Here is a 13,172-nt window from a genome sequence, read left to right on the forward strand (position 1 = left end):
CAGATTTTTGGGTGTTCCAATTCCAGATTGGAATTTCACAGCCAAGGCTTATGTACGCCCTGGAAGAATTCAATTCCCACTTTTAACCAGTTGTACCTGCTCATACCGATCTCCTTTCTAGTCATAACCAAAAGCCAAGGAGTCATTTCAGATATTTATTACCAAAAAACGTATTTGCTAAAAAAGAAATACAATAAAACAATCCAATGCTATATTACAGTTTTGATAGATAAAGGGAATAAATAGTTTTCTTAATGAACAGCCAAATGGTGAAATGGAAACACCGTATAGATTTGTATGCAAATACCCCAACTACATTCTTATTAAACAGATTAAACAACATTCATTGGCATCATCAAATAACAAGAGATTCATCTCCCTTCATGGCAATAAATTCTCTCACTCATGGCTACTATGGCGATTTTAAAATTATGGCCCAAATTCAGTATTCAGAGACACCAGGGTTAATCCAGAGTAAATGGTTTATTACTGGTGTAAAGGAGATCCCAATATGACCTTCAAATTCCAAAGGTCAAGGCCAAATCGAACACTGGCATAGCTCCTTTTAAGCTGTGGGATCACTCTCAAAACCCCACTTTGGATTCCAACAGGGAAACAGACTTTTCCTCAGGATCCCCAATTTAAGATCCATTTCCCTTTTTTCCTGTAAACAAATGTTAACAAATAAGCTCCTGGTACCCAGTGAGCAATCTCTTCTAGACTGCCACAACCAGAAACTCAAACAAACAAGGAACTCCTTCTTGGGGCACTCTTAAAAAAATTTAGTATAAGAGTCAATCTATACTTCCAAGCAGCCTCGGCATCATGGCACCAGGTTCTCCCCTCAGAGCTGAACTCTCCATTTTTAACTTGCTTTATGTTGCAGACATCAACTTCAGGGCAGCTTGACTCAAGGTCCCAACCATGGCTGCTACCTCACCGTGGTCATTTACAGGCAGCCCTGACTTACACTGAGACACATAAAGTGCTTCTGAAATGATTGTAATACAGTAAAGTTTACATTTTGTAGGATACACGAAGCTCCTTTAAGGAACCCAATCCCACTCTTATGGGGCAGGATCGGGCCCTGTGTTCATAAGGTGCTGCCCAGGCGATTAAAGGACCTGCTTTTGCAGTGCAGAAGATACCTACCACGTCCCCATATGGCCCTGAGTACCTGCAGCTCTCATTGACCTTTCTGAGAGCGGAGGGTGCTCAAGGGCTGCAGCAAGAATATTGCACTGTCACATTGTCTAGTTCACGTCAGCAGTGATTGTCCTCCATGCCACCTCTAATTCCTGCAGCACAGGCTTGAAGTGCTGTTCCACAGAGGCAGTTCGGGCTCCATAACACAGTCCTGTTGCTACAGGACAAGATCAGATACTCCCAAGATTTGGCTGTTTGGGATGTCTTTGGTGTTACAAAGTTCTATTCTGACTCTGACTGGCTGTTACTTCTGATGCGTTTCAGATAAGACACAGTGCAAAATGCAAGCTTCAGAAGAAAGAAACACATGACCTTCACTGAACAGTCCATTAAAAAGATAAAGAATCCAGGAAATCAAATCTCAGTAGTGGGGCAGGGAGAATGAGAGACATTTGGTAAATTTTAAAGGATTCCATATGATTGTCTTAGTAAACCACATACGCTCCTTTTTAAGGATATTATTTGCAAATGTGATTCTAAACGAACAACTAATTGCAAACCAGTTGAAACTATAATCGCAGAACTTGCTGTACGAATACAACTTGAAGAATACACCCTGTGGTTACAAATTCCTTGGTGCTTTTTGCATCCAAGTTTGACTCAATGTTTTTTGTTTGCACGGAACAATGTAAATCCATTCAGATGGGTATTGTTTGCCACAAAAAGGACCAATTCCCACATCAGATACCCTTATTTGGCCATACTCTGCAGAACCAAAAGGCCAATTTTTAAAAACATGACTCAATTTAGCTCCTATTATGAGATAATTGTATCAAGCATTTAAAACACAATTATCATGTGAAGTTGCTGAGATGTTTGAGTCTGAAAATGTGCAGTAACCAATTGTCATATCCCCCTGTAAACACAATTTGTATTGCAATAAACCATGCCACATTTTTACACTGTATTGCTTATTTAGGAGATGTGCCATGTACATTTTTCGGGCTTAGTCTTTCAATGGACTTCTCCCAGCTCCTCCCTCCCACAGAATTCAGTGGGAGCAACTTTCAGTAACTCTCAGAAAGCATTCAGGGCCAGATATACAGAGGGAGTTAAGCATTTACAGACGCAGATGGGCAGCTAGTGGGATTTTCAGAAGGGCATAAGCAGGTTAAGCTCCATACTCCCATTAACATCAACGAGAATTAGGTGTTTAACCTGCTAAGCGCTTTGGAAATCCCACTAGGCACCCGTCTCCATCAGGTATCTAAATACCTTTGAAAAATCTCAGCCTTTGTGCCTCAGAGGATCAGCCCTGTGGGCCAAATCCTGCTCCCACTGACATTAATGGCAAAAAATACAGATTTCATTAATGCAGAATTGGGTCCTTTCTTTGACAAGAGACAGGGTCACATCCTTCTGTCTTTATTTATGTGACTAGTCCCATTGGGCTAAACTCTGCCACAAGGGACAGATTCTTCCCCCATCAATATCAACAGCGTAGCTCCCGTTGATTTCAACAGGAGCAGGCTCGGTGTCCCTATTACATCCATGTAAACTCAGCCTAATTCTACTAGCTTGAACTGAAGCTCGCCCTATAACTGACAGCAGAGTTTTGCCCTCTGATTTAATGGGACTGCCTGAGAGCAGGAGTAGTTCACTTTTTGTTCTGCTACCAGTTTTTTAAAAGCCCTCTCAAGAAGGAACTCAATTTGGTCTAAGGGTAAAAAAAAAAAGAAATTCACATTTACAGACAAAGCCCTGCACCAATTAAAGCAGCCTTAACTCTGCCCACTGTACAGATATTTTGCCTGTAACACAGACCTACACGATACTGTAGCGCATTGACAGCAACCACAAAGGGGCAGAGCTCAGGCTTTAACTGAGAATGTTCACACTCTTTTTCGGGGCGTGTAAATATTTTGACATAGGTTCCCCATTTACGTATTGTAACTCTGTGCAAGAGTAAAACAAAGAAAAACTCTCCACTTGCCTTTTCAATTGCATTCGTGTAATGCTGCACACGCGATGAAACAGGTTTGGGATGAACATTCCCTTTTCTTTCTGCCTTTGTCTGCAAGTGCAAATATTATTTTCACTGAACTCTCCTTTCTATTTATTTCCTAAAAGTCGGCATCTGAATTAAATGGCTGGGATTCTGCTACACTTTGTTACATTCACATGACAGGACATCGGAGAGATGTTTGGAATGAATGCAGGCCATTAGTGAATATTGTCTAAAATTTGAATTAGGCTCGGAACCTCTTTCTGCAATTAGATTAGGTCGCTTGTTGCATTCGTATTTACAGCCTGGAAAAGAAAGTGCAAGTGTACTCAACATCTATATAGATTCAATCAAAAAGAGTGCTTTTGCCTTGCCTTGCATCTCGTACTAGCTAGTTACTAAACCCTAAAGAGACAGTGGGAGCCATCATGCCCATATTATGTGGCCACTGACTAATCCTACTAACCTAAAAAGGTACAAGTTAGTCATGCAGTTTATAGCTCAGATCTTATATATTTGGTTCAGTGTTACTTAATGCTAAAAAAAGGATGGAATTAGAAAAAAAATTCAAAAAAGAGGGCTATTTTGCCCGGTCTCATAGTTTCAACTACAACTGCATCTACAGGTGCTTTGAATGCTTTGTTCCAACAGATTATTAGTACCTATTTGGCAAGTGCATCAAAGTCACCTAGGCACCTGGTGAAAAATGGCATAGGAAAAATAAAGTTAGTGGGTTCCATCCTGCAAATCTTTACTCAAAGCCTTACTTCTGCGAGTAAGGCACTCAGACGCCATGTGTAGAAACAGACCCAGTTCTTGGATGAGTAAATGCTGGTGGTATTGGGCCCCGTGATATCAGCTTTTAAATGTGCAGATAGAAAAACTTTTGCATACTATAGTATATACACAACTGTACCCCAGAATACATAGCATTGCTCTGATTCATAAGTGTATTTCAGCTTGGTTGTTGTTTGTTACAGCTGGGGAGGGCTTGCTTTTCAGTCCCTCTGTCGCACCTTTCGACACATCGGTGAACAGCAACCTCGGAGTCCACAGAGTCAGTAGTATTCTTTTGTACTCCTTTCGGAAATTCTGATTGAGAAGGCCGTATATCATAGCATTGAGACAGCTGTTAAAATAGGCCATGAAGTAACTCAGGACAAAGAGCCATTCTGGAATTTTTGGCACTACTTCCGAAGGATTAATAGAGACAGCAAGACCAATGAAGTTTAATGGCCCCCAGCACACTGCAAAGAGGACAAAAACCACAAACATGGTCAAAAAATTCCGAACATCAGCTGCTCTGAGCTTCTGCCTGGAGTCTTGTCTTACCCGGTGCTTGACTTGAATCACCAAAATCCAAATCCGTAGGTAACAGAATGACACTATAGACAGGGGGACTATAAAATGAACTACCACCACTGTTAGGGTGTACGATGTACTTACAGTCTGAGCAAAGGTGCAGGAATAAATCCGGGGATCATATCGCAGGGATCCAACAAAAAAGTTTGGCACAATTGCCACCACTGTCAGTATCCAGGTCAGGCAAAGATAGCAGCAGGTGTTCTTCAGGTTGAAGAGTTTATCGTACCAGAGGCTATGGCAGATGTAGCAGTATCTGTTGATTGCTATGACCGTGATGTTAAAAATGGACCCAATGACACTTAAGCCCATGAGGAACCCACTGACTTGGCAGTGAACATTTCCCAGTGTCCAGCCATTATGGAAAATGGCACTCAGGATGAGAGGATAAGGGTACACTGCTACTACCAGGTCTGCTACAGACAGACTGACCACAAAGATGTTACCTACAAAAAAGGAAGAGAGATTGTGACAGGTTAGTGTAGGTTTGTATATGTCTATAGCAAAACTACAAACTCCAGTTTGTTTTGTGAATGCCAGTTTGATTGTAAAATGGTTCTGGGCCTTCACCTTGGCCCTGTACCCTTCCCATCTTGAGCTGAAAACCTCAGGTGGTGTCCGGAGAAGTTTCTGCAGCCAGCGGAGGGCTAACAAAGGAAAGAGATCAAGGGTCATTAATCTGGATGTTCTTCCATTCAAATAGAAGCCCCTTAAGCACACAAGTTAGCCACTTCACAAAAAAACTAATTTTCCCAGATGGGCTTTTAACCAAGCAACAGATCACTTGATAAGACTCTTGATGCAGATAGGGGTGATCACCTGACAAAGGGGATTGCAACATTACAAAAAGAAGTCACTCCAGCATAGAGGGTGAGGAGCACACCAGGACCAGAGGCAGACAAGGAGGAATACTGGACCACTTGGAAAAGACATTGGCCAAAGGGCTCGTGGATTAGTGATGAAACAGACGGGGACTTGTGGGCAGGTTTTGTTGTTTTTTCTGGCTCTGTATAGCCCTTGTGCTAAGAGTAAAGTGTGCGTGTGTTTACCAATTCCTGGGCAGAGTCTGTGTGTCCCTTGCTTTCACTGCCACGGAGTCTGCAAAAGGGACAAACTACACCAGAGGGTCCACGGTTTCAGTGGAACTCTGGGAGAGTTCAATAGCTACTGGGGAGGCTTGGGAGAGCTGGTGTTTGTTTCACTCCCGGAGCTGGTGCTTGTACTGTGGGGTCCCCACTACCAAGAGGGCTATCAGACATGCCGTCTGCACCTGGAGTATGCCTGCTGGCCCAGAGCCAGAAACTAAAATCTGCCCAGCCCTAGCAAACCAAGAGTATATGGGACCCAAGGTCTGGGGCCAGTACATTAGCTTGGAGAAAGTTCACCAGGGAGAATTCTTTAGGATCGTAACAGAGACAACAGAGTTAGCATTGCATGCACGTAATGGGTGTCTTCAACAGAGCAGCTACGAATAAAAAAAGTAATAATCATAAATCACTAAACTCCTCCCTTTACAGTCAATAGTGAGAGAGATACGCTTCTGATCCTGAGAATTTTCCCATCAATATTCTCATCAGAAGGTTAATATTTTGTTTGTACAGAACCTAGCATAGTGGGGCCTCAGAGCTACTGTTCTACAAAGAATAATGAAAACAGACAGGCCATTCTCTCAGCTACCCCGGTGTAAATCCAGAGTAACTCCACTGAAGTTAATGGGGTTACACTGGATTTCCACTGAAAATAGAACTAATTAGCCCTACAATACATTGTTATTTGCCATTCATTCTGAACCCTCGGTATGATAAAAGAGCTCACTTTTCTGAGTTACAGGGAAATCTTCAAGCTCCCTCTATTTTCCTCCCCAGATAAAGGTTTCTAAGCCCACACAAGGGCTCTCCAATTCTAATCTCAAAAGATGTAACATACATCCCTGACAGCAGAGAACTTGGGAAGATATTAAATGCTAAGGTTAATGCTGTGCCAATCCCTGTCCCTCGTCTTCTGTGAATCTCTTGCAGCTGTAATGGGAAATGTTGTGAAAACTCACAAGAATCTAATCTTAGAAATTAAAAAAAAAAAGTGAATGCATGTTGGTTTACCTGCATGTTGGTTTTAAGTGACAAGGTGAAACCTACACCTGCTTATAGATTGAATTTTCCTCTTAAGAAGGGATCTTGCTTGGTTAAAAATATTTCCCTTTTTTATGCTTACTCTGGGGTGGAATCCAACAATTGCTTAGATACAGTATTTTCTTATGATCCCGGATTGCCGTTGCAATAACCTCCACTATGGGACATCAGCAGTGTTTGAAGCCAGGACCTTCAGAACAGACCTCTGCTGCTTGAGCAAGCATGCCACCAGCTTATGTGAACTAGAAACTACGGGGGGATGTGACCTACATTCTACAGGTCTGTTAGACAGTATTACATACGGTAAGGTACAAGTGAATTGAGATGAACCCTTCGTGTCATCTTCACATAGCTTGCTTGCCAGTTCAGAGTTCTTGAGGTTCAACTGGACTATTTTACTCAAGCTTCTCTCTGCCACGGTCTGGGTTGTACCTTCCTCCTGACTGAAACGTTATCCCTCTTTCTTCTGAAAATACTATGGTTCCAATTAATTCTTTGTCTTGCCGACATTGCTATCTATGCATTCTGTGAGAGTTGTAGAACCTATTCTGCAGAGCAGCCACTATAATGCAGCAGAGAGAGGAAGTTACTCTTAGCAACTGGTAGCACCTGTCCTGTGTGAAAGGTCTGCCTGCTGCCTTGACAATGGAAGCATTAACCACAAAGTAAATATACTGGTTTCTGGAAAAGGTTTGAAAAGAAAAGGCAGCAGAGGAGAGGTTGGAAGGCCTGAAGATAGGAACAAGAGCTCCAAAAAAAGGAGCTGCTTTTGGAGACTACCCCCTTTGGGTTTGATATGGGTTTGTCTAGACATGGGATTCTTCTGGAATAATTATTGCACTTTAAATCTGAATTACCTTTCAGGTGTAGACAATTCCTTAGACTCCAACACCAGTCGTCTTCTTCCTTTCAAAACAGGAGCACCTCCAGTGCCAGACTGGGTAGAGCGCAAAGCAGTGGTTAGTCAAGAATATGACCAAGTACAGGCTGAGTTCAGCAAGGGGACAAGAGGATGAAATGTCACATTAGGGCAAGGAGGAGGAAGAGGTGGGATTCACACTTTATCATGTGCTACAAGTTTAGGGGAAAATTGTAAGATGTAGAAGCAACAAAGGAAAGAAATAATTCCGTGAAGATAGAAAATGAGCAGAGAGTCAAAAATGCCAAACTTTTTGCAAGAAACTTTTCAAAATTATTTTTGACATTTCCCAAGAAATAAAGTTTCCCACTAAAATTGTTATAAAAACCCTCTGAGAAATTCTACCTTTGCTATTTAGTAAAAAAAATTAATTTCCAAGGAAACAAAATATTTGTAATAATTGAAAAGCCATTTTTCATTTTAAAAGTTGTGAGAATAGAAACAGTGAAAACACATTAAACCAAAAATAACTGGAAAATTACAGGGGTTCTTCTGTCTCCTCCATCCCCCCTCCCCCTTTTAAATTCCTCCTTAAAATCCACTTCTCCTACCAAGTCTCCCTGTATGCATCTCTCCTCGCTGACAAGGACCCCATGTTTTCTTAGATTTGAACCGTTTCCAATGTGGTGTATAAGTTGGACTGTAAACTCTTTGGGGCAAGCCCTCCTTTTTTGCTAAAGATGTAAAGCACTGTGTACACTTAGCATGAGGAAGAGGAGGAAAATGAAAACCCAGAATAAAATCCCATCATCGAGATCCCATCTCAGTCCACACTGCGGCTCAGACAGCAGCACATATTGTTCACTTTTCCAAATCTGGTACATTTTGAGATGGGGAAACCTCTGCTACCCAGCTTGTCACTCAAACTAGAGCAGTGTATTGCTACTTTGCATAACTCGCAAGAAACTGAGCTCGTGGCATCTGTGGATATTACATCTCAGATACGCAAGTTTGCTGTATATTCCATAGGGTAGGCTGGTGTTTGGCTTACTTCTCAAAATAGACTGGACTTGATGTCTTGGACAGACCTGTAGGAAAACGTGGGGCAGAGGGGCTAGGAAACTCTGACTTTCCAAGTGAACATCCCTTTGGTTCAGAGGGGTGAGCTATCTAAGGTTGTAGCCTCCCAACCTGGCAGATTGTTGATTCCAAAGATAACTTCTCAATGCTGGTTCTCCTGCCTTTGGCAGCAGGGATATGTTCAATCAGCAGCCAGTGTCACTGGTAGAGTTCTACAGAGGAGCAACCACAGAGGTGCCCACGGGGAGAGCCATGAAAAGGAGTTGATAATGTTGTTTAATCCTAGCTACCAATCAAATAGCTACTCATATAGCCAGACTGTGGAGTCAGCTAGGGACAGTGCACTTGGAAAAGCTACCTCCATGCTTCTACCTGTAAAACACAGGGAAGAACGCCAGCAGAGGGCATGCTTGACTATCATGGTCTGCACTTGCTACAGGCAGCATCTCAACCCATTGATTAGTTTCATAAATTCAAGTCCCACGGTCAATGTGACTATCAGAGTCTCTCAAGAAGTTTCAAGATAATTGAGCAAACTCTACGAAGATCTCTCTGTGCAGCGATGTGACATCCATCACCAGGCTTCCAGAGATCTACATTCAACTACAATCATTGGCTACAGTGTTGCTGCAAATGCTATAGGCTAACCCAAAATCATGCTACAGTTAGATGGCTGGCTTGGCTCATTTCTACTTTTAGTCCTAAGTCACCAGGACTGGCCAACAGTTCGTGTTAGGATGAAAGGGCAGCTCGATCCCACCCCACATCCTCATCTGAAAACAAGAACCCAGACTCAAGAATGGCTCATGGTGACTCAGAATCTGGAGTTTGGCTGTCAATACGGGTAATTTTTAAAGAAAAGTTATTAAAAGCCCATGTGAAGTGCTAACATCTTTGACCCATTATGCATAGGGCCTGCAAAGCCTCAACCTGTTCCTGCATCAAAATGAATGTTCCTGATAAACCTTTTCCAATTCCTGCTAATAATCACTTCTTGACTTCAAGATGCTGTGGAGTTCCTTGTGATTTAAAGTGACAATATTATTTCTCTGACCCCAAAACACCGAAACCTGGTTGTTGCCCAGAATCCTTATCTTTAAGCTCTCTAATCACAGCACCTGAGTGCAATGCCAAGTGCTTCAATGCTATCTACATTCCCTCTTGCTTGGTCAGTTTTTCTAACATAACGTATGACCCCCTACTACAATGTCCTTTTAAAACCATGTGCGTATTTTAGGTTCATCTAAGGATATTATTTACTTCTGCTTCTGTTGAGCTTCAGTGCAGTTTTTCTGCTGATTTCACACTTCATTTAGAGCCTTCTAAAATGAAGTCACCGATCCTGGCCCTCTGGTAGAATTAATTCTGTCATGTGCAGAAACATTCATGCTCTGGCTAACTCTCCATTGCATGGAAGCGGATGGTAGCCCTTCCCAGGACAGCCCTATTCAGTCTTGCTCTGCACCACCATATTGCCTCTTCTATGCTCTCCTGCATTGAGGAATTCCTCTTATCAGTTTACCATGAAAGTCAAGCTTTCATTTTCAATTGCTTTTCTGGCCTGGATGGCTGTAAATATTGCCTTCCAATTGTGCATTGAAGTAGCAGTGTTTTACTGAGTCTGCAGACAGATGGAAAACACCAGGCACCACCTGGAACCACCAGAACTGCGGGGGTTCTTCTGCATTGTTCAGGAGGGTGCTGGTGGGGAGGATGGCCCAGACAGGCCCCATCTTACCTCCTCCCCCCAGTACAGAAGTGTCTGGTTTGGCTGCCTCTGCACCTCTACACTAGGTATTGGAGTAGGTCATCAACTCCTTTCACATAGCACACCAAATCACCACCACCAATTAGTACCTTTTGCTCATTACCCAGGCAGTATACTGTACACCAGATAAATACAATAAAACTTAAGTTTATGAAATGTACGACATAAGAGACATGGCCCCTGCCCTGAAGAACTTAAAATATTTACATACAACACACAAGAGGTAACTGACAAGAGGAGGGGAAAAGGAGATCATAATAAAATCATGTGATTGCTGTGCATTCCAAAGCATCAGCTTCACTGCACAATGGGTATGTCACATCCTGTTTCATACCTTTAGCATCACTTAAGTAAACATAGAAGTAACAGAGATATTAGAAGCCAGGGAGAGACAAGTCACACTACCAGTGATCCTGCCAAAGAATTCGTGGCTGGGCTAGTACAGTCTGATCCAGACAGGGTGTCATGGCAGTTGGGATAACCCTCAGTCTAGATATCCCCTAGCTGAGATGGCATGTCAGCAGGCTTAACGCAAACCCACCAAAAGTCAAGAGAAAGACTTCCATTGACATCAGTGGGCTTTGAATCAGGCACCAAATCATTTTGCAGCCCCTGGAGAAGTGGTGGTACCAGGTTCTGAATTTTGCTTGTATCTGTTCACAAAATTGGGGTGGTTGAGTAAAAGGGGAATGAAATCAGAGAAAAAATTAGATGAAGATATGAAGTTCCTGGAAAGGGAGAAGGGTGAGTTATTTGATTGTGGTATATATTGGAATATACAAGAATGTTTGTTATTCAGATAGTGTTTTCTTTGTGCGTCACTATGAGCACCTGGGTGAGGAGAAGGAGAGATGGCTTTATTAGAAATAAGGTTTAAAATAATAAAGATATCCCATTTGTACTGAGCTAAAACCAGTCTTTCTCCTGCTTGCTCTTGCTCTCCGAAATCTCTGCTTTCATGCCTGCTGGAAAGCCCAGTGCCAAGAGGATGGATGTCAGAATCCTGAAAACAAGGTCAGACATTTTAACCCAAGCACCATTTCAGAAAAAGCAGCAAAGAGTCCTGTGGCACCTTATAGACTAACAGACGTTTTGGAGCATGAGCTTTTGTGGGTGAATACCCACTTCGTCAGATGCATCTGACGAAGTGGGTATTCACCCACAAAAGCTCATGCTCCAAAACGTCTGTTAGTCTATAAGGTGCCACAGGACTCTTTGCTGCTTTTACAGATCCAGACTAACACGGCTACCCCTCTGATATTTCAGAAAAACTAACCCTGAATTTATTTTTGGTGGGAAGTTGACAAGCTTAAATAGTTCTCACTGACTTTATGGAGGGTGTGAACTGGAAGTCCATTTCTAGTAGCAAAAAGGCCTTGAAATTTACTAATTATCAAAGGCAGAGTACTAGAAACTCCAGTAGCGTTACACAGACTTTAGAATCAGATTGATATTGTAGGATGGTTTTCTTAATAAATATAAGCAAAGGTTTTAAACCTGGGGCCTACATTTATGCTTTTTATATAAAAGTGGCTTGATTTTCAGAAGTGGTGAGCACCCACAAATTGAAGTCAGCTAAAAATCAGGACAATTAAGCTTAAAACATGCATTTAAAAATCTAGCTTTAGGCCACAGGCTTTGAAAGTTTGGGTCATCTTTTAAGTCATTAATATTTCTTCCATCAAGAAGAATGTATCTTGTACCTCCCAATGCACTGACAGCTTGGGGCTTTTCTACACACAAACTGGTACCAAAAACAACTAAACAGGTTGTTATTTTGGTGTAAGGCTGCATGTGGAACCTTATTTCAAGTTAAGGGTATCTTAGGATTTTTAGGCACTCTATGGGGGTGAGATTTCTAAAGTGCATTAATGTGCTGCACGCTAATTGGTCCATGCAAATCCTCTTGGTGTGTTTTTACAGTACTATGTTAAAATTCACTACGTAACCTTAAGTGCACACCAGCAGGGTCTACACAGACCAATTAATGTACTACATGTTAGCGCGCCTGAGAAATCCCACCCCCCCCAAGAGTGCATTACCTTACCATATAGACAAACTCTTATTTTGATTTAGTCTAAATATGATTCCTAATTCATTTGTAGTCAAAGATGCTCTTAATCTGAACTAAGTGTTCACACAGATTTGCAATAAAATAACAAAAGTGTGAATTAAACTTGGTGTAGTTATTTCAGTGCCTGTTTGATTATACTGAACAAGTAAGTCTGTACACACAGCACCTCCTCACCCCTACTCCCCATGCATCCTTGATGATTAAATTCCTTATTTTCCAAAAGGCTTCTCACATCTGCATTTTGTTAAGGACCCAGTCCTGCAACCCTTACTCAACCAAGTAGCCCCGGTGAAGTTAAGCCTTCCACCCTAATTTCTAAAGGAGCACTAATGATGTGAATGTAATTTTGCAGAAGCAAAAGGTAGAACCTCAGCTGGTGGAAATGGCTGTTGCTCCATTTGCGTCGACACCGCTACACCAGTTTACACCAGCTGAGGATCTGGGCCTTAAAATGCTTGTCACAAAGAGCTCTACAACACTTATGCAAGCAGCCCTACTGAGTCCAACAGGATTGCTCACATGAATAAGAACTTTTCATGCAAGAAGAAGGGGCCTTAAGCAGGATGGGGCCTCATGTGGTCAGGCACTCACTGAAGTCAATGGGCAGGATGCTGATTTCTTCCTTTCCCTATAGTAAATGAGATCAGAATCTAGCTCTATGAGGCTGCTCAGGAAAGCACAGGTGTGTAGGATGGGGCTGCCAGTCTGTACCGACTTCTGATTTATAAAGCTCCATTTAATATTAAAGG

The 13,172-nt window shown here is 42.2% G+C and overlaps 1 protein-coding gene across 1 annotated transcript in view; it reads right to left on the reverse strand.

The window, feature by feature from the left end:
* Nucleotides 1-212: 212 nt before the first annotated feature.
* Nucleotides 213-13,172, reverse strand: part of GPR50 (G protein-coupled receptor 50) — a 68,548-nt gene continuing 55,588 nt past the window's right edge. Inside the window, exon 2 of the mRNA XM_030576370.1 lies at nt 213-4,959. Within this exon, the coding sequence (XP_030432230.1) occupies nt 4,094-4,959 (866 nt within the window). The 3' untranslated portion in view covers nt 213-4,093. The remainder of the gene's footprint in view (nt 4,960-13,172) is intronic.

Source organism: Gopherus evgoodei, chromosome 9 (genome assembly GCF_007399415.2).
Source record: "Gopherus evgoodei ecotype Sinaloan lineage chromosome 9, rGopEvg1_v1.p, whole genome shotgun sequence".
NCBI classification, from domain to species: domain Eukaryota; kingdom Metazoa; phylum Chordata; order Testudines; family Testudinidae; genus Gopherus; species Gopherus evgoodei.